The sequence below is a fragment of the Lates calcarifer genome, unplaced genomic scaffold, assembly GCF_001640805.2.
Source record: "Lates calcarifer isolate ASB-BC8 unplaced genomic scaffold, TLL_Latcal_v3 _unitig_4051_quiver_1723, whole genome shotgun sequence".
Lineage (NCBI taxonomy): Eukaryota > Metazoa > Chordata > Actinopteri > Centropomidae > Lates > Lates calcarifer.
The window spans coordinates 1-25,608 of NW_026116672.1; the positions used below are offsets into that span (position 1 = coordinate 1).

General features: G+C 39.4%; 4 protein-coding genes, 1 long non-coding RNA gene and 1 pseudogene across 8 annotated transcripts; 5 read left to right on the top strand and 1 right to left on the bottom strand.

Moving 5' to 3' along the window:
• Positions 1-1,594: 1,594 nt before the first annotated feature.
• On the top strand, positions 1,595-3,431 carry LOC108896007 (uncharacterized). The gene is given in 6 exon segments (XM_018695027.2): positions 1,595-1,714; positions 1,863-1,894; positions 1,896-2,550; positions 2,642-2,758; positions 2,842-2,885; positions 2,999-3,431. Coding segments are annotated over 6 exon segments (996 nt in total). The 5' UTR covers positions 1,595-1,659; the 3' UTR covers positions 3,092-3,431.
• Positions 2,225-24,939, bottom strand: LOC127140257 (uncharacterized). Of its 3 annotated transcripts, none has more exons than XR_007810724.1 (3): positions 24,823-24,939; positions 20,833-20,955; positions 2,225-2,308 (listed from the first exon to the last, which is right to left on the bottom strand). It is a non-coding gene; the product is annotated as an uncharacterized LOC127140257 (long non-coding RNA). The 3 variants fall into 3 exon arrangements; XR_007810725.1 differs by lacking the exon at positions 2,225-2,308 and adding an exon at positions 5,818-5,896; XR_007810723.1 differs by lacking the exon at positions 2,225-2,308 and adding an exon at positions 10,168-10,241.
• On the top strand, positions 5,127-7,546 carry LOC108896006 (uncharacterized). The gene is made up of 6 exons (XM_051068292.1): positions 5,127-5,316; positions 5,434-6,138; positions 6,242-6,358; positions 6,442-6,485; positions 6,599-7,257; positions 7,367-7,546. The coding sequence occupies exons 1-5, from the start codon at positions 5,262-5,264 to the stop codon at positions 6,716-6,718; spliced, it is 1,041 nt and encodes a 346-aa protein (XP_050924249.1). The 5' UTR covers positions 5,127-5,261; the 3' UTR covers positions 6,719-7,257; positions 7,367-7,546.
• On the top strand, positions 9,466-16,027 carry LOC108896001 (uncharacterized). 2 transcript variants are annotated; one of them, XR_007810722.1, is made up of 6 exons: positions 9,466-9,661; positions 9,779-10,483; positions 10,741-10,866; positions 10,953-10,996; positions 11,098-13,550; positions 13,657-13,773. XR_007810722.1 is itself a non-coding variant. In XM_018695021.2 (5 exons), the coding sequence occupies exons 1-5, from the start codon at positions 13,397-13,399 to the stop codon at positions 15,087-15,089; spliced, it is 1,149 nt and encodes a 382-aa protein (XP_018550537.1). In that variant the 5' UTR covers positions 11,246-13,396; the 3' UTR covers positions 15,090-16,027. The 2 variants fall into 2 exon arrangements, 1 of the variants encoding a protein (XP_018550537.1); XM_018695021.2 differs by lacking the exons at positions 9,466-9,661; positions 9,779-10,483; positions 10,741-10,866; positions 10,953-10,996 and adding exons at positions 14,468-14,596; positions 14,693-14,736; positions 14,970-16,027 and having other exon boundaries at positions 11,246-13,550; positions 13,657-14,358.
• On the top strand, positions 20,215-22,954 carry LOC108896004 (uncharacterized). The gene is made up of 5 exons (XM_018695024.2): positions 20,215-20,269; positions 20,367-21,074; positions 21,183-21,308; positions 21,398-21,441; positions 21,560-22,954. Exons 1-5 carry the CDS (start codon positions 20,215-20,217, stop codon positions 21,677-21,679), a joined length of 1,053 nt encoding a protein of 350 aa, XP_018550540.1. The 3' UTR covers positions 21,680-22,954.
• Positions 24,035-25,608, top strand: LOC108896005 (uncharacterized; annotated as a pseudogene).

The following is a 25,608-nucleotide window of genomic DNA, read 5'->3' on the forward strand; positions in this document are numbered from 1 at the left end:
AGCGTTCTCCAAACGCGGACAACCTCCATTATGCTGCTTTAAATGTCAACCTGCCCAACAGACAAGAAGACAGCAGGACAACATCAAGAGTGAATGTGTGTACTCCAGTGTTAGGCAGTAGAAATGGACGTTTTGATAAAACCAGAACATTTAGAGGCTCACATTCACTGATGGTACACAAGTGACATGAGCTTAGAGGATCAAAGATGTCACAGACTCTTGTTTTTGCCCTAATCTCTGTATGTACTGCTGCTGTATTTGCATTTCATGTCATTAAAGATCAAATAAACGTAATGTATGCCTGGAACATCTTGACCTTGAGACACTGCCATTGTATTCAGTCACCAGTAAAGGGCAATCTATACTTCTACACTGAATTAACACTGTAGGTCCTGCGTAGCTGTGTACCCTACGCCTAAGCCTCACATGCACCTCACCAGCAATGCTACCGCACATCGTGGTGACGCAGACTGCAACAACTGTGATAGGCCTGTGTGGTGGTCTGATCCCGCCTCATAGTGGCCAGACAAGTACAAAAAAGCCACTGTCTTATCTGCCTCATTCAGTTCAATGATCATACACACCACCTCCTGACAAGCATAAGTACTCACAATGGTGTAGACCACTTGCATAGGTTATGGTGGAGACTCTGTGTCAATCCTGGGCAGAAGTACAAACCAAGCCTTACAGTAACTCTGACTTTGTCTTCCTTAAGTGGCTGGTGGGACAGTCCCACATCAATGGTTGTCTGTTGTCCTACTGTCCATATTGAAAACCCGCAGATGTCCAAGTTTGATGACCTCACTGCTGAGCTGACTGCACCATAATGGTGTCGTGCAGAGGGACGCAATCAAGCATTCTTCATAGGCTGTGGATGTATTTCAGAGGGTTTTTCAGTTGTCCATCACACCACACACATCATCATCGGTACAGTGGATTCAGCACTAGTAACACTGGAGCAATGAAAGCTGGTCTCTGCAATTACATGTGGAACCCTGTTGTTCACGTATCATGCAAAGACAATGGACATACACTTACATGCAAGCAATGCAGGACACAGCCTTGCCAGCAGTTTTAAGCTGACTAAGAGTGAGTGGTGGTAACACTAAAAGAAACCTCCCAATGCACCAGCAAAGACAAAAAAAAGAGACTATAAGCTAGCAGTCATGGATGGAAACACTGCATAACTGAAAATACTCAGGAAAATTGACTTTGCAAGTGTTTTGTAAGGAAGGAAATGCACTGTGCACTGTTAGGCCTGAGCGTGAATAACACTGAATGTAAAACACTCTTCAAGGCAACTTTAATCAGTACAGCTGTCTGCACAGGTTGATGTGTCTTGTAAAGGCTTCTGATAAATTTGCACTTTATACACATAACTCTGACTAAAAGCAGTTGATCTGGCTGGACAGGCCATGTGGCTGAACCCACATCCAGTGCAGATGGTGATGGAGGACTGCAGCTGCTGCGGTTGTGCTGCTGACTTGCTTTTTTCTCTAAAAACCAGATCTTGACTCTGCGGTTGACTGCGAATATGTAATGTTTCTTAAGTAGGGGCACGCAGTGTTACTTTGGGTGGGCCAATCAAGGTAAGTCTTGTGTCTAAAGAGTGGAGAAAGGACCAGTGTTCTTTTCATTTCACACGGCAATTTGAACACGATGACATCTCCATTGTTTGTCCTCTCTCTGACATGTTTGTTGTGGGGAAAAATAGGTAAGTTGTGTTTTTGTTACTCAAACTTGGATCTTTTGTGTATGGCCACTCCTCATGGACATGTATAATGTTTTTAATGTACTAATTATGACGAATTATATCACATTACAATAAATCTACGCTTGCTTTGCCTCTCATTTCATTTAAGCTCAGACATCTGTGCCTCAGGAGAGTGGCTTTGGTGTCAACTAAAAGTGGGGACAACTTGACTTTGAAATGTTTCTATGAAGGTGATGTTGCTGCAAGGTATTACTGGTATAAACAAGGTCTGGGACAAAAACCAAGGCTCATCTCTACCTTCTACTTGTACGAAACTAATGGAACTTTTTATAATGAATTCAGGAACAATCCACGCTTCACACTGGACACTAAAAATGGTAAAAATCATTTGCAGATCACAGATTTACGTATTTCAGATTCAGCTACTTACTACTGCATAAGTTGCTTTTTATACACGTTAGAAATTTCAGAGACTGTTATTGTCAGTGTAAAGGGTTCAGGTTTGAACATCCAGGCTTGGGTCCATCAGTTAGAATCTGAGACCATCCAGCCAGGAGGCTCTGTGACTCTCAACTGTACAGTACACACTGGGACCTGTGATGGAGAACACAGTGTTTACTGGTTCAAAAGCTCTGAAGAATCTCATCCAGGACTCATTTACACCCATGGAGACAGGAATGATCAGTGTGAGAGGAAACCCAACACACAAACACACACCTGTGTCTACAACTTGCCAATGAAGAACCTGAATCTTTCTCATGCTGGGACCTACTACTGTGCTGCTGCCTCATGTGGACACATACTGTTTGGAAATGGAACCAAGCTGGATATTGAGGGTGAGTCATTTTATAACTAGTTTCTACATTTGAAAAAGAAAAAAAAAAACTTGCTGAAGGCTCTGTGTCTGATGTCTGCCTCTGTCTGCAGATAAAGCTGACTTGGTGTATTTCTGGCATGGAGTTTCAGCATTCACCACCATCCTCAGTGTTTTACTGGCTTTCTCACTGTGCATGGTGGCTAAGAGAAGCAGCTGCCAATCTACAGGTAGCTGGCATTTTTTACATGTGACAGCTTGTATTGACTGAACATAGCTTATGAATAATAAGATCCTTTCCTGTGTTTCACAGAGTCACAACCGAGATGTACTGCTCCCTACACCACAAACACAAAGGTGAATAATAACTTTAACTGTTGAATTGCCATTCAGACACCTTTTAATTGCACAGTTATAAATAGTCTGGTGCCAGGTGACTTAATTTATACTGATATGTATTTTGTTACCAGGGTTACCAGAATGCAGAACAGCTCTATTACGCTACGTTAAGTGTTAAGCTGAGCAACAGATCAAGACGACAGAGGGATCAAAACCTGGAGTGAATGTGTGTACTACAGCGTAAAGCAGTAAAACCAGACATGTCACATTTTACTTTCTGAGTGAAACAGGAGTTTCCATAATATATATACTCTTTTGTGTCCATGTGGTTTGAAGCAGGATATCTACGCAATGTTGCTTTGTTTTTTGTTTTTTTTTAAATAAACTATGTATCTATAATTATAGGTTTAATGATTTTTGTGATTAGTATATTATACATAACCAGTATATTTGTACTTTTTGTGTTTATCCTAATTGACCTTCAACTACTTCATGCAAACTATGTGTTTTTGTATGAATTTTATGTCATTAATGATCAAATAAACATTAAACTGTTTGAAACAATATGTGTGTGTATTCAGTCTGTTCAATCCAGTGGTAACTCAGGCTTCTTCATAAATTAGTGGCTCATGGTGTCATGTTATCAGAGATTGTGGTTGACCCCACCCCTTCTACTAAGTGAGTGCTGAGACCCAGCTGCATAAAATAGCACAGGAGGGTTTTTCTATTGATCTAAAAACATGAGGCTCTACCAGTTTGCAGTGTTTGAGTGAAGCATGTCTATCTTACTGTTTGGAGTGTTGCAGTGTGGCCTGTGGCTGCGTTGATGGATTAACAACAGGAACAACAACATTTCATCATTCAACTCTGACCCCTACTTGAACTTGATTATTATCATAGAAGGACGATGGTTTGCAGCAATGACACAAAGTTGAACTGATGCAATAAAAACGCATTCAAAGTCACAGTCCACACATGGCACACGCCCTACACCTGTCACAACAGATCACTTACTGATCGACAAGACCTATCACTCTTGGTTAGCAGCAAAAAGTCGCAAGCCACTAGCTAACTTTTTCAATATCAAAATGGCACAAAATGTGATTTCCTGGTCTGTCTGACAAATCATCTTTGTTCAAGTGGACTAATACCAGTATGAATCACATGCATTTCAGGCAATACATTTCGGCTAATGAGAAGCCTATTAACAGCACTGATTCTGCCCCTGATTTTATGGAAGGTTGTAGAAATAGGACATTGCATGCGTCATGGAGGACACAGGCAGAATGATAAAGAGAGAAAAACAAGTGAAACCGCCATCACTCTGACACCTGATGCCTTTTACATACACAGTATTGTAGCTCTCTCAGTGCACAGGACTTTGTGGTTTTTAGCAGGAAGTAAAGGCGTTTGCACTCTCACATAGATACCCTTCAATCCTCAGACCACTTGCAGTGAACATCCAAAAACAGTAAAGTCTTTATCAGATCATATTTAACAATACTGTGGCAGCTAATACTTAGAGTGCTTGACAGACTTGGACCTCCAAAATCTGATCAGTTCATCTTTGAGTCCAAGTGAATGTTTGTGCCAAATTTGTGGGGATTCTCTTATGGTGTTTCTGCGATGTTGTGTTCAAAGTATGGAACAAACAGATGGACAACCCAAAACATTTGAATAACCCTTAATGGTTGTGGGGGGTTGGAGCCAATCCAGGGCTGACACTGGGCGAGAGGTGGGATACACCCTGGGATAGATCACCAGTTTATTATGTTGAGACTTTTAGTTCAAAACCACACACAATTTAAAGGTAAAAAGCCTTTATAAACTGATACTGATTTACTGATGTATCATTTCCACTTGATGTTGGTAGTGAGCCCAGTGAAAGTGACCGGAATTTTGGTTGTGATGACCATAAGAATGACAAAATACATGAGAAAAAAGCTATATGTTAGTCCAGAAACTCTGTCCTGTTTACTCACGGTTTGATACCTTTTATATATTTTGAAACTAAAGCTGAGGTCACAGGGATATTTAAAACACAGCTCGAAAGGAGAGTTAAGTGCTGTATATCAACAAATATTATCAAGTCTATATGAAGACTCCACTGCTCGTTACAGGTGTTCATATTGTATTAGATAGAGTCGTTATTTCTTTTCATTAGTTTTAAGTCTGATGCCAAGACGAGTACCTGTCATGTTCTTAATATATCTCTCACCATGTGAGTCTTCTCAAAAACCAAAACTTGACACTATAAGTTGCTGTGAGCATGTGATCATGTTTCCTACAAAGGACGTACAGCGTCATTTCAGACTGGCCAATCAAAGGCATTCTTGTCTTTGAAGAGTGAAGAACCATCAGTATTTTTTCATTCCTCACAGCAATTTGAACACGATGGCTTCTCCAGTGTTTGCCTTTTATCTTACATGTCTGCTCTTGGGGAAAATGGGTAAGTTGCATTTTTGTGACTCTTCATCTTATATCTCTGAGTGTATGGTCACTCATCATACAGACTGTATCACTTTAAATTAAGTTCACATTGGCTTTGTCTTTCATGTCACTTCAGCTCAGATGGCTCATCTGAAAACGTCCACATCTGTTCATCAAGAGAGACGTTTTGTATCAGCTCATGTTGGCGACAAGGTGGATTTAGAATGTTTGTCTGAAGACAAACTTGCGCCGAGGGTTTACTGGTATAAGCACAGTTTGGGACAGAAACCAAGGCTCATTTCTTCCTCCTATAAATATGATGTGAATAGCACTTTTTATCATGAATTCAACAACAATCCACGCTTCACACTGGATACTAAAAATAGTAAAACTCACTTGATGATCACAGATTTACGTATTTCAGATTCTGCCACTTACTACTGTGTTAAATATTCATATGTGCTAGAATTTTCAGAGATCGTTACTGTCAGTGTAAAGGGTTCAGGTTTGAACATCCAGGCTTGGGTCCATCAGTCAGAATCTGAGACCATCCAGCCAGGAGGCTCTGTGACTCTCAACTGTACAGTACACACTGGGACCTGTGATGGAGAACACAGTGTTTACTGGTTCAAAAGCTCTGAAGAATCTCATCCAGGACTCATTTACACCCATGGAGACAGGAATGATCAGTGTGAGAGGAAACCCAACACACAAACACACACCTGTGTCTACAACTTGCCAATGAAGAACCTGAATCTTTCTCATGCTGGGACCTACTACTGTGCTGTTGCCTCATGTGGACACATACTGTTTGGAAATGGGACCAAGCTGGACATTGAGGGTGAGTCATTTTATAACCAGAGTTTCTACATTTGAAAAAAAAAAAAAAGAAAAAAAAAAAACTTGCTGAAGGCTCTGTGTCTGATGTCTGCCTCTGTCTGCAGATAAAGCTGACTTGGTGTATTTCTGGCATGGAGTTTCAGCATTCACCACCATCCTCAGTGTTTTACTGGCTTTCTCACTGTGCATGGTGGCTAAGAGAAGCAGCTGCCAATCTACAGGTAGCTGGCATTTTTTACATGTGACAGCTTGTATTGACTGAACATAGCTTATGAATAATAAGATCCTTTCCTGTGTTTCACAGAGTCACAACCAAGATGTACTGCTCCCTACACCACAAACACAAAGGTGAATAATAACTTTAACTGTTGAATTGCCATTCAGACACCTTTTAATTGCACAGTTATAAATAGTCTGGTGCCAGGTGACTTAATTTATACTGATATGTATTTTGTTACCAGGGTTACCAGAATGCAGAACAGCTCTATTACGCTACGTTAAGTGTTAAGCTGAGCAACAGATCAAGACGACAGAGGGATCAAACCTGGAGTGAATGTGTGTACTACAGCGTAAAGCAGTAAAACCAGACACGTCACATTTTTACTTTCTGAGTGAAACAGGAGTTTCTTAGTGTCTCCTGCTTTGGTAATATGATGTAGGACATTGTAATGCATCTTAATCCATAATATATATATACTCTTTTGTGTCCATGTGGTCTGAAGTACATAAACTATAAACTATGTATCTAAAAGTGTAAGGTCATTGTAAATACTTCTGAATAAATGATTTTGAGATTTAACCAGTATATTATATATAACCAGTATATTTGGACGTTTGTGTTTATCCTCGTAGATTTTTTTACCACATCATGTAACCTATGCGTTTTTTGTATGAATTTTACGTCACCAATGATCAAATAACTATCATTAAATTTAGTACACTGTCACAGCCCTGGCTGCGACCCCTAGAGTTCCTAGTGTTTCCTGTCTGTGTTCTGTTTTCCCTGGTCTCCTCTCCTGTGTGTGTGTGTGTGTTCTTTGCAGAGGTGGGGAGCAGCTGGTGGAGTTTAGACTTAGTCACACCTGCACAGTATAAGAACCTGGCTCATCCTCCCCTTGCGGTAAAACTTCAGCACCTGTTTTCTAATGAAGATTTTCTAGTGAGCTCCTCAAGCGTTGGCCTTAATTTCTGGTAAATCATGCACTTACCCTGTTTCTCCTGTGCCATAGTTTGCCTGCTCCACCTGCCGGTGCTCAGCCCTCCCACTCTGATTGCTCACCTCTGTCCTGTTAGTTGGACCCTAACCACTCCTCTCCCTGGATCATCGGCATTGGACTGATTCACTCATTCCTTTTTTCCCCTATCCTCTCCCCTACCTCCGTGCCCATTAAAGACTGTTTTGAACTTTCCATTTGCATGTGTGTGTGCCTCTCTGTTTCTGTTCTGGAGTCCAGCCAGACCTCAACCGTGACGGAAACAACATTTGTGTGTGTTCAGTCTGTTCAATCTGGTGGTAACTTCCTCATAAATTAGTGGATCATGGTATCATGTTTATCAGAGATTAATAACAGGAACAACAAGAAATGACACCTCTAACATTTTACATCTGTCTGAAACATTTCATCATTCAAGTCTAACCTCCATTTAAAATTGATTACTATCATAGAGTGAATGATGGTTTTCAGCGAGGCCACAGAATTGAACATACACAGTAAAAACACATTTTAAGTCACGGTCCTCACATGGCAGACGCCCTACACCAGTCACAACATGAAACACACACACCAGAGCTTCACTGTACCACTAATTTGCTTGAAGTGAACTTTAAAAAACTTGAAAATGTATCTGTGTCTAAAATACAGAGCAACTTATAGCCAGATAGCTACATTATTGTACTTAATATTTGACATTGCATTTTCATTAAAAGTGAAATTATATTTAATGGTGAATGCAGTGTAGTTGTTTACTTATGGTAGTGATGACACATGTTGGTGATTCACATCTGAAAACTAAAGCAGGTGATATCAGATATTATCTACACTGATCCTGTGGACAGCTCTCAGTCAGCTGCTAAGCTAATGTTAGCTAATGGTGTAGTTTCTCAGACTGACTGGACGAGCTGCTGCTCAGCCTCGAGTGTCCAGGAAGATTGATTAAGGTGATTAAGATTGTGATGCATATCTGCTAACACTAGCTGCTGGTCAGTACTTTACTGCTATCTAGCTACAGCAGGCAGGGCTGGAAAAGGATGTATATATTCAGTCATATCATTTATTGATTGGCAAGACTCATCACTCTTTTGGTTTTAGTGAACAACATAAAGTCACTAACTTTTTAACAACAAAACGGTACAGAGAGACATTTCCAGGTCTGACAAATCATCTTTGGCCAAGCAAACAAATACCAGTATAAAATACATGCTTATCAGACAACAGTTTCATTTTTACTTTGGCTAATTAAATACACTATGTGTAACGTGTCATGGAGGACACAGGCAGAATGGAGAACAAAGAAAAATAACTGAAAGTCTTTACTCTAAGACTTGTTGCCTTTACATACTTTTAGTATTGTAGCTCTCTCAGTGCAGCAGCCTCTGTGGTTTTTAGCAGGAAGTAAGGGTGTCTGCACTCTCACATAGATACCCCTCAATCCTCAGACCACTTGCAGTGAACATCCAAAAACACTAAAGTCTTTATCAGATCATATTTAACAATACTGTGACAGCTAATACCTCGAGTGCTTGACAGACTTTGACCTTTGACCTTTGAAATTTCTAGGGATTCTCTTATGGTGTTTGAGATGTTACGTTCAAAAAAACAGACAACCCAAAACCTCTGAATAATTTTTGTGGCTCTTATAATGCCTCCAGCCACTGCTGTCGCCGGTGCAGATGCATCATGAAAGCCACAAAAGTAAAGATTGTATTGAGTCCCTCTATCCATCTATTATCTATAACCACTTATCCTTCACGGTCGCGGGGCACTGGAGCCAATCCAGGCTGACACTGGGCAAGAGGCAGGGTACATACTGGACAGACAGCCAGTCTATAATGTCGAGACATAAGAAGAAAAGTTACAAGTCGGTCCAGAAACTCTGTCCCATTTACTCAGGGTTTGATACCTTTTATATATTTTGAAACTAAGTGCTGTATATCAACAAATATTAGCATGTCTATATGAAGACTCCACTGCTCATTATAGGTGTTCATATTACATAAAATAGAATTAATGAAAAAATAAATAAAAGTCTGATGCCAAGACGAGTACCTGTCATGTTCTTAATATATCTCTCACCATGTGAGTCTTCTCAAAAACCAAAACTTGACACTATAAGTTGCTGTGAGCATGTGATCATGTTTCCTACAAAGGACGTACAGCGTCATTTCAGACTGGCCAATCAAAGGCATTCTTGTCTTTGAAGAGTGAAGAACCATCAGTATTTTTTCATTCCTCACAGCAATTTGAACACGATGGCTTCTCCAGTGTTTGCCTTTTATCTTACATGTCTGCTCTTGGGGAAAATGGGTAAGTTGCATTTTTGTGACTCTTCATCTTATATCTCTGAGTGTATGGTCACTCATCATACAGACTGTATCACTTTAAATTAAGTTCACATTGGCTTTGTCTTTCATGTCACTTCAGCTCAGATGGCTCATCTGAAAACGTCCACATCTGTTCATCAAGAGAGACGTTTTGTATCAGCTCATGTTGGCGACAAGGTGGATTTAGAATGTTTGTCTGAAGACAAACTTGCGCCGAGGGTTTACTGGTATAAGCACAGTTTGGGACAGAAACCAAGGCTCATTTCTTCCTCCTATAAATATGATGCGAATAGCACTTTTTATCATGAATTCAACAACAATCCACGCTTCACACTGGATACTAAAAATAGTAAAACTCACTTGATGATCACAGATTTACGTATTTCAGACTCTGCCACTTACTACTGTGTTAAATATTCATATGTGCTAGAATTTTCAGAGATCGTTACTGTCAGTGTAAAGGGTTCAGGTTTGAACATCCAGGCTTTGGTCCATCAGTCAGAATCTGAGACCATCCAGCCAGGAGGCTCTGTGACTCTCAACTGTACAGTACACACTGGGACCTGTGATGGAGAACACAGTGTTTACTGGTTCAAAAGCTCTGAAGAATCTCATCCAGGACTCATTTACACCCATGGAGACAGGAATGATCAGTGTGAGAGGAAACCCAACACACAAACACACACCTGTGTCTACAACTTGCCAATGAAGAATCTGAGTTTTTCTCATGCTGGGACCTACTACTGTGCTGTTGCCTCATGTGGACACATACTGTTTGGAAATGGGACCAAACTGGACATTGAGGGTGAGTCACTTTCTAGCAAAAGTTGTCCAATTTCAGTAGCAGACAGATGGTAGTGTTCCTGTTGAAGGATTTTTCAATTGAGAGTTTTACATATCTGAATTGAGGATCTTGGAATTGAGGGTGTTATATGCTGTACAGACTGCGAAGCCATTTTTTTAAATATAAAGTTGACATGCCTTGCTACAGCCACTTCCTAATCAAAGTTGATATTAAAACATAAAGTGTAATGTTAGCTCTGTTTCTGTCTGGATTTACAGATGAGGTGGACTCTCTTGTCTTGCTGTATTTCTTGAGTGGAGCTTTGACATTCACCACCATCCTGAGTGTTTTACTGGCTTTCTTACTGTGCAAGATTAACAAAAGAAACAGCTGCCAATCTCAAGGTAACTGGCATCTTATATAATTGGCAGCTTGTACTCACTGAATCTGTCTTTTTAACAAAACAACATTTTCTGGGTTTCACCACCAGAGTCCCAAGCAAGATTTTCTGCTCATTCCACAACGAATGTAGAGGTAAATACAGTTTATGACTGCTGGAAAACCAATCAAATACCTTTTACAGCACATTATCTGTTGCAACATTGTAATCTACTTTTTACATGTTTTGTTATCAGCTTTGCCAAGATGAAGACAACCTCCATTATGCTGCTTTAAGTGTTAACCTGCCCAACAGATCAAGAAGACAGAGGGACAACACTGAGAATGATTGTGTGTATTCAAGTGTGAAGCAGTAGAACTTCACGTTTCATTTGCATTGTGTGAGTAAGATGACATTTTTTTTTTTCTCTGAGGTGCAACATTTAGAAAAAGATCTTGAGATAAGCATCTGTTCATAACTTCCTTTTGGTAAGATGTGCTTAACTGATTTTTGTCTGAGTGATTAGAAAACGTGCTTGGTGTTTTTTTCTTGATCAAATTGAAGATTTCACTATTGTTGACTCTTTTTTAGTTGACAAAAGTCATCATGGAGCCAGTTACGATTCACATTAGATTCTCACACCGCTGTTTGTTTGACTAGCCAAGGCGTACTAACTTCATGTAGACAGCAGTGCGCCATGTTACAGTCATTTGGCTGGCTAATTTTTGCAATGTGCCTTAGACTTCCACATGTATTGGCTTAAGCAGCATCTGCCACCAACTACCACCTATTTTACGATTAATGGCAAACCCGCTCTACCAACTGATCAACAGCCACCCCAAACTGAGAGATTTTCCCCCTGTAAAAAACACATCGCTTACACACAGCTTATTACGACCCAGTGGTACATTTTATAGCATAGTGACCCAAAACTACATGTCTGTGTTCAAATGACAAAGACCTCTTCAGTCCTGTGATAAAGTGGGTGTGCCTCACCTCTTGCCCAATGCAAGCTGAGATTGGTTCCTCCCCCCGTGACCCCTAAGGATATGCGGTATACATCATGGATGGACAGATGACAAAGACCTCTGGTGGCTGTAGTAATTATGACATGAGCAAAGGAGGAAGTTGGGTGACATCAAGACCAGTTTGGGGTGGATGGATGGATTGACAAAGTATTTATCACCCTTACCATGTGTCTATTATTATAACCATTGTGAATCGATAGAACTGGATGTTTCATTTGCTTTGTGTAAGATCACAATTTCCTCTGAGGTGTAACATGTTGAAGTAGGTCTTGAGATAAACATCTGTTCATACCTTCCTTGTGGTGAAATGTGCAAACCCATTTTTGTCTCTGTGTGGTTTAAAGGATGTGTCTGGTGTACCTTGCAGACGTCCTCTAACCCCTGTGAGGTACTTTTTTTTAAAAAACCAAAATCTAGATCTTTCCCTAAACCTAACATAGTAGTTTTTGTACCTGAACCTAACCAAACTTTTACCATAGCACTGCCACATCATAAAAGGCTTATTTACTTTGTAACAGCAGAGTAATGTTTCTGTCAGCTGTGTGCACTTAACATTTTGGGGGCATCATTTAGACATCATCTCTGGAGAAGAGGGAGGCCTCTCCACAAGGCGCTGCCTCACAGGAGCTGCAGGAAAAACTTGTGGAGAACAGGGAGGTTTCTCCAAAGATCTCTCTGGACAAGAACAACATGCTGTGACAGAGGGCACAGCCATGTACACACTGGAGATAAAAGTGAATGTCTCAATAAATGAGGAAGTGGAGGCATCTGAGACAGAAAAATAGAGTGCATGTTTCTACTGGGCTCTAATGTTTTCTAAGTGCATGTCACTTTCATTTGCAGTGCCAGTACTTTTACATGGCTCACACACACACACACACACACACACAATGAAAAAAATGGCAATTAAAAATTATATTGCAGGAAAAGGTCAAATCAATCTCCAGCTTGTTGTGGACATGATGAACAATTCCTCATGATGTAATATACTGCTGCTCTATATATATTATACACTGCTGCCCATAAAGTTGAACTTTTTATTCCTATTTATACACATCAGTAATCACCTTTTACCAGGTGCAATGATTACATACTGAGTCCCAATTACCAATTTTGTTTTGAGAAGATATACACTGTATCTATCAAGAATAAATCACATTGTCACAATCATTTCATGAGGTAAAACATATTTTATTCCAACTTTATGGGAAACAGTATATAAATGTTTCCATTTTTCCATTGTAACTTTCTATCATGTCTCTATCGTGTTCTTCCCAAATTTAGTCTCATTTAATGACGTTTGTTGTTGGTGCGAGGCAGTAATTATCTGTTTAAAAGGACTTATAACGATCAAGTTTAATTTTTGATCTCATTTCTTTTTGATGCAACACAAGTTATACACTGATTTCTAAGTGCTTCAAAATCTAACGCTAACATGAGAAACCATTGTGTTCTTCATGTACCTCTCACCTCGTGATTCTGCTCAAGGAACCAAATTACACTGTAGGTGGCAGTGAACTTGTGATCATGTTTCCTATATGTCACTTCAGACTGGCCAATCACACACAGTCTTGTCACTCAAAAGAAGGGAAAAGAACAAGATTCTCTGCACTCAATTTCAGCACAATGACATCTGCACAGTTTGTCCTCTATCTGACATGTTTGTTCTTGGGGAGAATGGGTGAGTTATGATGAGTTTTCTGATTGCAGTTTTAATCTTTTAAAGTATATGGCCATGTGTCATGTGATCATAATGTGCATTTGCTTTTTCTCTCATTTCTCCTCAGGTCAGGTGACTAATCAGAAATTCTCTGTTCATCAAGACACACGTTTTGTATCAGCTAATGTGGGTGAAAGCTTGACTTTACGATGTTTCTATGAAGGGGATGATGTAACAAGGCTTTACTGGTACAAACAAATTCTGGGACAGAAACCAAGGCTCATCTCAACCCTGTATGTCTTTAATAGAAAGGGAAGTTTTCATGATGAATTCAAGAACAATCCACGCTTCACACTGGATACTGGAAAAAGTAAAAATAACTTGAAGATAACAGATCTGCATATTTCAGACTCAGCTACGTACTACTGTGCAACAAGGCTTTCATTAATTATCGAATTTGCAGAAGGAACTATTGTCAATGTAAAGGATTCAGATTTGAACATCCAGGCTTGGGTCCATCAGTCAGAATCTGAGACCATCCAGTCAGGAGGCTCTGTGACTCTCAACTGTATAGTACACACTGGGACCTGTGATGGAGAACACAGTGTTTACTGGTTCAAAAGCTCTGAAGAATCTCATCCAGGACTCATTTACACCCATGGAGACAGGAATGATCAGTGTGAGAGGAAACCCAACACACAAACACAAACCTGTGTCTACAACTTGCCAATGAAGAACCTGAGTCTTTCTCATGCTGGGACCTACTACTGTGCTGTTGCCTCATGTGGACACATACTGTTTGGAAATGGGACTAAGCTGGATATTGAGGGTGAGTCACTTCCATTATATAAACAGTAATTCCTACTCCCTTATCAAACCTACGATGAAAACAGAAAAACATACTAAAAGCTCTGTTTCTGATGTTTGGCACTCTGCAGGTGAGATGGACTCTCTTGTCTTGGTGTATGTCTTGAGTGGAGCTCTGACAGTCACCACCATCCTGGTTATTTTACTGGCTCTCTTAATTTACAAGATGAACAAAACACACAGCTTGAAATCGGGGACAGGTAACAGATACTGCTGATCTTATCTTGTATCTGACAGCTTGTATTTACTGAATTTGGCTTATCATTTAAATTGTTGCTTATGTGTTTCAAAACCAGAGTCGCAAGCAAGATCTTTATTCCCCTCCACAGCAGAAGCAGAGGTAAATTTAATTTGTTTAGATTAGCTATTAAAATTATTATTCAATCCCCTTGTTATTTGGGACATTCATCTGCGTGTACCTGGGGTGTGTCTGGGTCTTGAAATTACCTGGTGAATATGCACTGCATCTTTTTTTTTTTTTTTTTTTACTGGTTTTCACTTGTTTTTCTAGAAATTGTTCTGATTCTTATTAGGATCCATATTGTGATCTGCTTTTCCATATTTTGCTACCAGGGTTACCAAGACGCACACAACCTCCATTATGCTGCTTTAAGTATTGACCTGCCCAACAGATCAAGAAGACAGAGGAACAACACCAAAGATGAATGTGTGTACTCCAGTGTTAGGCAGTAGAATGTTACCTTTTTACTTTGTGAATAAGATGGCACATTCTTGGAATCTCTTTCAGTGTGCAATGTACATTTATATGTAGATCTTAAAATAAATAATATTAATATTATATCTTAATATTTTTGCTGTGTAGAGTTTCAAATATAGATATGTGTCCAAGAGCAGCTGATGAAAGAAAAAAATAATATGGACTCAAAAATGCCATCTACTTTTTGTCTCTGGGAATGTCAGTATAAAATTTAAGCCAAGCAGTTTCTATCACATCACACTGATGATCACAGCCACATGTCTACCTGTATCAAAAATAAAAATGCCAGACTTGAGATGAAAGACAGAAGACGTTGTGTTCAGTTCCCCAGTGTTTTGGATGGAGACACTGGGGGAGAACAGTTGCAAACACATGATCCTGAGAGTTATTAGTGGACACAATTCTTCTGTGTGAAATGTTTTCAACATGACGGCATCCAACACTGATTTACACTGCAATAGTGATATTGTAGAATACTTAAGAAGTGACAAATTTGATGTGCATGTGAACATGGAGGTTTTTGTGGATCTTTTGCGACAGTCTGGTTCTGACAGTGCACATCATTCGTCCAATGAAAGATCACAGGTATAACAGATACCTGCTGCTTTCAGATGGCTGTAAAGAGAGTCACCAGTGTCTATTTTGTATGTGTGTGTCTATGTGACCAAAATATTATGGAACAAAAATGCACTGAGCAGGTAGTGGATCATGACAGGCACACTCTCTCTCGGCACCAGGATTTCCTCACACTGTGCCACATGGTGAGTAATTGTAGTCGAAGAAATAACCTCAGTACTCCACAGAAAATACAAGTTCACTGGTGTAGTGCTGTGAGAACCATGACAGAAACAAATGGTATTTGGTCTTCTATGTGCACTGTGTGTCAAATAATAAAGCAGATCTAGTCATTGAATACTCGTGTGCTTTTGTTCTGCAAATGGTATCTCTGACACTGTCATGCTTTATGGGTTATACTACTGTGTGAACTGAAGAAAGAATGTGACAGAACTCATCCATGTCCATTACCATATCAGAGAAAGATCCCAGAAATAGAATTAAAGATAATAATAATCCAGCACATGTGACTTGCTTATGGGGATTAATAAGCCTCAGATCCTGCTCTGGGAGCCCCAGCAGGAAAGAACTGAAAATGTTTTGTGAAATGAATCTGTAGAGCTAAAGCTCAAACAGTGTTGTCTGGAGCATATACTGAAGCCCTGTCTGCTATCATTATCTGGTGGACAACACTTTGCCTGTGCATGGTAAACAGTACAGGGTCTATAACCCAAATGTGCTGGTTTGAAAGGATTCATCCATTTTGCGGAGGAATTCACAAGAGCCATGGTCTGTGACAGGACTATAACCTATCCAGATGATTAAGTATTTGCTTGGCTATAACAGCAAGCTGACACAGCAACACTATATGCTAGCTAGTTAACTTTGTATATTTTGCAAAGCTTGAGATCCACCACTCATGTTTACAGTGACCCTCTACAACAGCAAATTAGTAAATTACGCATTTTAGCGTAAGTTTTACAGTCTTCAGAAATATTAAATGAACTATGTAGCGCAGAACTGTTGCTGGTGGGACTGTTTGTGTTCAGACCACAGATTTCCCCCATTGTTTTATTAGATCCCTTTTCAGGTGTGACTATTTCTAAATCACTGAAGGAGAATCATTTTTAGTGACTGTTCTTACAGCATTTATAAAAAGTAATTTTTGCATCATGATATACCATTATAAGTTAGTTTACCATCTAGTCTAAGGGTGTATATATGGCCTTTGGATATGATTATTAATATATGGGCTCTGAATATGATTTTTTTTTTCAAGAAAGAAAACATAGCCAGCATTAGCAATAACAGCTGGCTATAGAGTGATAGCGGTCTAGAAGCTCAGCAGCAAACGTAATTCCTTTACTCACTGAGAGCTGTCACCAGGAGTGGAGAGCAGCAGTAATGTTAACTTTTTTGTTTCTATTTCACTTTTCTTCTTCTAACAGCTAGCCCTGGCCCATTCGGTCTCATAATACTACTTTGCAATAGCGAGTCACTTTAGAGTCATGACAACATGACAGGATGATGAAGTAGCGCTGCCCAGAGTGCATAATAAAACCTTGTCTTGTAAACACAACAATGTCTGAAGCTCTTGGGAAGGACCATTGTTAATGCTAATGTTGGCTATGTAGTAATAGCTAAAATGTACATATATAGCACCTTTAAGGAAGTAGCTGAATTCCTCACTCAGAGTCTACTCCTTGGTATATAATATGGTCTAATGGTATAATAACTTATGAAAAAAGTGGTTGTTATTCCATTCACAGATAATTAAAACAGTTTTGTGTATCATCAAATGTTAACAATATATCACTGTTGATTATAATTGGGCCTGTCTATGCTACAGTCACTCTGAAACCAGTTAGCACTGTGGTTCTTGGCAGGATGTAAGGGTATGTGAACTCTCCCATACTGTAGATTCTCTTTAAGACAAAGACCACTTAAACATCCCAAAACTGTTTCTTTTTCAGATAATGTGTGCTGAAACAGTAATAAGGGAAACTGGTAACAAACATTGACAATGCACTCAATTCTTTTTGTGTAAAACTGCTTTTTATATAATGTCAAAATACTCAAATTTCTTTATAGTATAATTTATTTATCTGCTTGGCATAGTCAAGTCCATTTGTAAAGGTCAGAACTGATACTAGTAATAATACTGAATACATAATAATATTAATAAGATAATTATGTTTCATAGAATATGTAAAAGCAAGATAAGAAGCTGTTATGTTTTTCTTATATCAATTTGATTCTACTCAAGCAACAAATTGACACTGTAGGTGGCAGCGAACATGTGATCATGCTTCCTATATGGGACATGCTGTAGAGTGTCACCTCTGACTGGCCAATCAAATAAAGTCCTGTCTCTTTAGAGTGGGCAGAGTAACGACCTGTCTTTCATTTGACATGGTAGTTTGAGCACGATGACACCTGCACAGTTTGTCCTCTATGTGATGTGCTTGTTCTCATCACACTGAGACCTGTGATGGAGAACACAGTGTTTACTGGTTCAAAAGCTCTGAAGAATCTCATCCAGGACTCATTTACACCCATGGAGACAGGAATGATCAGTGTGAGAGGAAACCCAACACACAAACACACACCTGTGTCTACGACTTGCCAATGAAGAACCTGAATCTTTCTCATGCTGGGACCTACTACTGTGCTGTTGCCTCATGTGGACACATACTGTTTGGAAATGGGACCAAGCTGGACATTGAGGGTGAGTCACTTTAAACAAGAGGTCGTCTAATATGATGATCTGTGATAGGTACATCTTGTCTTAGATGAGTACAGGGGAAGAAAAGCTTAAAGTTCTATAATGTCTTCTAACTTCTGGATTTGCAGATGAGGTGGAATCTCTTGTATTGGTGTATGTCTTGAGTGGAGCTCTGACGTTCACTACTATCTTCAGTGTGTTATCAGCTTTCTTAGCATTCAAACTGAACAAGAGAAACCGTCAACAATCTACAGGTAAGATTGCATCTTACCGCTCTTATTTAGAAAGAATGTCCTTTAGATGATAACTTTTTCCTGTTTTTTCCAAAACAGAACCTCAAGTAAGATTTTCTTCAAATTCAGAGGTAAGTTGTAAGTTATGATTGACACACGTTAATAGCACGCTTCATGTCTGTCAGGTCTACTACTCTCCACTGTAGTATTTTTTCTTTCAAAGTAACTGATGTTTGCATGATTTTAGCTGAGAATTAATTATTTTTGTGATCAAACTGTATGTCTATGTAAATAAGTGTTTTCTATTTCATCCTATATCCTATATGTAAGTTTAACAGCTGTTTACTTACCAGTGTAGAGGAAACATTGCGAATTCAGCATCCAACGTTTGTGTCTTTATTCACCAAGAGCTGTCCCTACTTCTATTTCCATCACTTATTTCTATCACTTCTTTTCCTATAATGAAGTTAGCATGCTAACTAGCTAGCCTAGGCCTGTCTGTCATCTCGTAACACTAGTTTGCAAGTTAAAGTTGCGTCCACTCTGCCGTCAGTCCATCATGAGGGGATGCTGACCATAGCTATTTAACTTCTGGTCCACAGGTTCTCTGCCTCTAAGTTCTCCTGGTTTTCTTAAACCAGAATCTCTTCCTACTGGTTGTGAACAAACAAGGTGTTGGCTCTGACTCCTTTGCTTGTGCTGTGAACACTGATGAAGTTTAAGTGGTGTCTGTTGTGATTACTCCACAGGCAAACCCATCAAAACATGTTTTTCCACTTCCAGTACACTTTTATGGGCTTGTGAAAACAGTTGAGGATTTCCTCTTACCAGATCTAAGAGCTACTTGAAATGAACTGCCATCTACAGGCAAAAATTATGTCTTTAGCCATGCTAACAGAACAGCTCTGTGGCAATGTTGGTCAGTCTGTCAGTCCATCACTTTGGTCCAGACTCAAAAATCTCAAGAGAAGATGGTTAGACTGCCATGAAATTTTACAAACAGACACGGTCCTCAAAGGTTGAAACCACCTGACTACAGCCTGTCTAGCACCACCAGCAGGTCAAAGTGTTCACTGATACAGTTAAGTACAGCCACTTATTGTCTTGTTGATTTCTTGTGTGTGTGTGTGTGTGTGTGTGTATGTTAAGTTCGAATTGGTCATTAGCATGCTAAAATGCTAAACCAAGATAGTGAACATGCAAACTATGATTAGTTAATTGCCAAAGGTGTAACATGACCAGGTATGTTGTTTTTACTGTTAACATTACAGAGAAACTACACAGTGATTAAAAAAAATAACTGCTTAAGACTGTAACCACACAACCTACAGGTTGTTAATTGCAATAAATAATAAATAAAGTTGCAATAAATCTAAAGCTAATTCAAAGATGACGAGTCTTTATGTTCTTCATATATCTCTCACCATGTAATTCTTCTCAGAAACTAAACTTGACACCATGGGTGGCAATGAACATGTGACCAAGTTTCCAAATTAGGACATACAGTGTCACTTCAGACTGGCCAATCAAACACAGTCCTGTCTATGAAAAGTAAAGACAAGTTCAAGATTCTTTCCACTCAGCACGATGACATCTGCACAGTTTGTCCTCTATCTTACGTGTTTGTTCTTGGGGAAAATGGGTGAGTTGTGTTCTTCTGATTGCAGTTTGAATCTTTTAAAGTGTATGGTCATGTTTTCATGTGATCAAAATGTGCATTCGCTTTCATTTAATTTCAGCCCAAATGACTGAGGTGAAATTCTCTTCATCTGTTCGTCAAGATACACGTTTTATATCAGTTAAAACTGGAGACAACTTGACTTTGCACTGTTTCCGTGAAGATGATGTTGCTTCAAGGTATTACTGGTATAAACAGACTCTGGGCCAAAAACTAAGACTCATCTCTTCCTTCTACAAGTTTGACAAAAATGGAACTTTTCATGATGAATTCAAGAAAGACACACGCCTCACACTGGATACTGGAGTCGGTAAAAATCATTTGAAGATAACAGATCTGCATATTTCAGACTCAGCCACTTACTACTGTGCAAGTAGTTATTCATACAAGTTTGTATTTGCAGAGGGCACTACTGTCAGTGTAAAGGATTTAGGTTTGAACATCCAGGCTTTGGTCCATCAGTCAGAATCTGAGACCATCCAGCCAGGAGGCTCTGTGACTCTCAACTGTATAGTACACACTGAGACCTGTGATGGAGAACACAGTGTTTACTGGTTCAAAAGCTCTGAAGAATCTCATCCAGGACTCATTTACACCCATGGAGACAGGAATGATCAGTGTGAGAGGAAACACAACACACAAACACACACCTGTGTCTACAACTTGCCAATGAAAAACCTGAGTCTTTCTCATGCTGGGACCTACTACTGTGCTGTTGCCTCATGTGGACACATACTGTTTGGATATGGCACCAAGCTGGACATTGAGGGTGAGTCACTTTCTAGCAGATGTTGTCATGTCTTTTTCAGTTGTAATATTCAACATTAAAACTAACAGCTAAGACCTGTAATATCTCCTGGTATCTCACTCACTACAGTTGAAGGAGGCTCTCTTGTCTTGGTGTATTTCTTGAGTGGAGCTTTGGCATTTACCACCATCCTGAGTGTTTTACTGACTTTCTTAATATGTTTCATCAACAAGAGAGACAGCTGCAAATGTGCAGGTAGTGTAGCTGCTAATTTTTTTTATCGCTCATAGTGTATACTCACTCAGCACAGCATTACAGCTAGAACACTTCTGAATCTTTTTCAGAGTCTCATGCAAGATCACCAGCCCCCTCTACAATGAATACAGAGGTATTTTTGTTCACCATTCAACACTATTCAAACATTTAAAAAGTGCAACTTATTAAAAACCCTTTTTACCTACTTCAGTTACTAAATGGGGATTTTCTGGTTTGTATTTTATTATCAGGCTCAGGAAAATGAAGAAAACATCCATTACGCAGCTTTAAGGGAACACAGGGTCGACAGGTCTAGAAGACAGAGGAACAACACCGAGGCTGACTGCGTGTACTCAAGAATAAAGCTGTAGAGCTGTTTCTTTGTAACAAGACACACCTTTTATCCGTGTTTCTAAGCAGCCTTAAAAGACACTGAGGTTGTGATATCAATATTTTCTACTTGTGACTATGCTTCTTTAGATATAATTTACTGTTTTTGTTGAATCATGTTAAACTTTGTCACTGGGGCAGAAAAATCAAGAGTCTGACACAAACGGTGACTGTGTTTGATAAAAGAAGAGAGGAAACAGAGGAAGAGAGAGTAGTATGACAGAGAAAGCTACAGTATGATATGGTATAAGGTATGACAGATAAAGCAGGTACAGCACTACAAAATCATAAATCTTAAGGAAACTGACAGCCAAGACAAACAACGTTTTCAGAGTCACCTGCCTATAGACATATCAACTAAATAGGATAAGAGCTTATACATAAGAGCTTTTCTGCCTGCTCTGTTCAATGGATTGAAGCAGGCGGGGCTCAGTTGGAAAAAAAATATGTATCTGTGCATTAATCTGAATTTTGCAATATCTGAATCAGAGTCTGACAGTAGTTGTTGGGTTGTTTGCTCATACTGTCAGGACACTGTTGATCAAATGTGATCAAACCACTCCCACAAAATCCTGATGAAACAGATCAGCTGTTTGTGTGTGCTAAACTCCTCATGATAACACCTAAGGATATAATCTTCTGAATTCTAACTTTGATAGTTGCTTATAAATGTTACATCCTATAGAGATGATGGGCTTTATATACGGTGTGATAACTTTGCATAGTTTGAATTTTGTGCAGTAGTAATAAATATGGGTGAAGTATGAGCAAAACCTTCTGCCTGTGAGCCTTACTTTATTTACCAGGTTTTACATAAAACCCTCAGGCAGGTAATGAGTTCATTTCATCTACTGTATGTGCTGAGAAGAGATGAGGTGCACCCCCACCCTTCCAGCCAGTGACTATGACCTCAACTCTGTGTCACTTTAAAAAACGTATCTTGCTGTTATTCTTGCCATTGTGGTGGAAGTGACTTCAGTTGATACAATACAATGTGAAAGAAAAATCAAAACTGACTACAGCCATGCTAGCAGCTGTGTACTTAAGGCCAACTGGTGTGCTGCTAACACTGGCAGCTAACATGCTAACAGTGAAAATGTTTAACAGGTATAATGATGACCACTGTCTCCATCTTAGTGTAGCGTTTTAGACAAATCACCTGTTTGTCACACAACAAACAGAACACCTGAGGTAGAGAAGTACATTTTCCTCTGTGTGATAAAAAGCACTGCAGCTGTTTCTAACTCAGTGTTTGAGGCAGGAAATGAAGGGAATGCCAGTAATGTAATGTCTGTAGTTTAACCTATATAGAGCTGGTTAGACCTAACTGACTGACACAATTAACATTGACTAAGTTTTAACCTCCATTATGAAATGCACATCAAAAATATTTGAGATTCAGTTTTGGTTTTTTTTTTAAAGACAGCAGCCCTAACAAAAACAACAAAGTGAGTTTGGTTCATCAGTGAAATAGCCACGAGGGCACAGTGTTACAGTGAGAATGTCTATAGTTATTCATATATTCGTAGTTTTTAAAACTACTGCTATTGTTGACAAAGTTGAGGAGCCTTGATGTTCTTTATATACTTCTCCTCATGCAAAGTTTCTCATGAAAGAAACATGACACTAGGCGGCAGTGAACATGTGACCACGTTTCCTTCAGTATGAAGGACGTACATAGTTACTTCTGGTTAGCCAATCAAACACAGTCTTGTCTGTGAAGAGAGTGAAAAGTATCAAGACTCTTCACTCAACACAGCAACCTGAGCACCATGACGCCTGCACAGTTTGTCTTTTATCTGATTATCTGTTTGTTCTTGAGGGAAATGGGTGAGTTGTGTCTTTGTGACTCCAGTTTCTCTTTAAAAAAAAAAACAAAAAACGCACAGTGCCCTTTCACTTCTAATAATTTCAGAATGAAATGTGTTTAAGTTCTATCACATAGAGGTAAATGTGCATCATTTTTTGTTCTTTGTTAGGTGGTAAATGCTGTCTTGCTAATTGTTGCCATGCCATGTTACTAGGCAGGATGTTGCTAAATTATCATGCCTGCATTTAGTCAATACAGCATCAATGGATGATCACTCCATTGTCAAAAGAGCAACCCTGAACTATTCTCTGCTGTGCATATCAAGGTCCTTCATTCTTCAGTGACTTCAGAGGTGAGAAGAGTCTTTAAGTGCTTCAGATATCTCTCGCCATGTGCTTCTTCTTATAGAAAAGAATCAACATCCATTGGTAGTAGTGAACATGTGATCAGTTTTGTCTTTGTTGCCCAATCAGCACAAGTCTTATCTCTGAAGAGTAAAGAATGTAACGGGTCTGTGTCATTCAACACGACAATTTCAACATGATGACATCTCCAAAGTTTTTTTTCTGTCTGACTTGTTTGTTCTTAGGAAAACTGGGTGAGTTGTGCTTTTTTTTTTTAACCAATTTGTTATAGTGTTTAGTCAGTTCTAACAGGAGGGTTTCTTTCTCTGATTACGAACAAAGTTCTGTCGCATAAAATTAATTGCAAATTTGCTTTTCACTTCAGCTCTGATGAGCAATTTCATCCAGTCCACAACTGTTCATCAAGACACTGCATTTATATCAGCTAATGTTGGAGACAACTTGACTTTGAGATGTTTCTATGACAGTGATGCTGTAAAGTATTACTGGTATAAACAAACACTCGGACAGAAGCTACAACCTATCTCTAATGCCTATAAGTTTGATAAAAGTGCAATTTTCATGATGAATTCAAGGACAATCCACGCTTCACACTGGAAACCAATGCTGGTATGAATCACCTAAAAATCTCAGATGTACAACCTTCAGACTCAGCCACTTACTACTGTGCAAGAGATTATTTATTTATGTTTGAATTTGCGGAAGGAACTATTGTCAGTGTAAAGGGTTCAGGTTTGAACATCCAGGCTTTGGTCCATCAGTCAGAATCTGAGACCATCCAGCCAGGAGGCTCTGTGACTCTCAACTGTACAGTACACACTGGGACCTGTGATGGAGAACACAGTGTTTACTGGTTCAAAAGCTCTGAAGAATCTCATCCAGGACTCATTTACACCCATGGAGACAGGAATGATCAGTGTGAGAGGAAACCCAACACACAAACACACACCTGTGTCTACAACTTGCCAATGAAGAACCTGAATCTTTCTCATGCTGGGACCTACTACTGTGCTGTTGCCTCATGTGGACACATACTGTTTGGAAATGGAACCAAGCTGGACATTGAAGGTGAGTCACTTTATAGCATAATTCTTCTTTTTAGAAGTATATTATTCCCACTTTAAACTTAGGATGAACACTGCTAAAAGCTCTGTAATGTCCTCTGGTGTCTGATTTTGTAGATGAAGACTCTCCTGTCTCTGTGCATTTCCTGGGGGAGCTGTCACATTTACCACCATTCTAAGTGTTTTACTGGCTTTCTCAGTGTGTGTGATAAACAACGGAAGAAGCTGCCTTTGTACAGGTAACTGGTATTTTCTGTGGAGTATATTGTGTTGTTGAAACTGACATGATAAAAAGGAGGGTTTCCTTCTGTTTTTCAGAGTCTTCTGCAAGATTTTCTGATCCCTCCGAACTCAACACAGAGGTACTTTCTTCTTAGATCAAAATAATATATCACAGTTTTTTTTAGCAATACATTTTTTGAGTTTTTCATTTCCGTCATGGATTGCATTGTAATTCACCCCTGTTCCTTACCAGGACTCCCAAAATGAAGACAATCTCTATTACAATGTTGTAAGGGAGAACAAGATCAACAGGAGAAGACGACAGAAGGACGACACCTGCAGTGAATGTGTGTACTTCAGTGTGAGGCAGTAGAGCTGAGCAATGTTCATCTTTTATCTCTGTGTGACAGAACGTGACCTAATGTTGACTCTTTCAAAATGTAACGTGG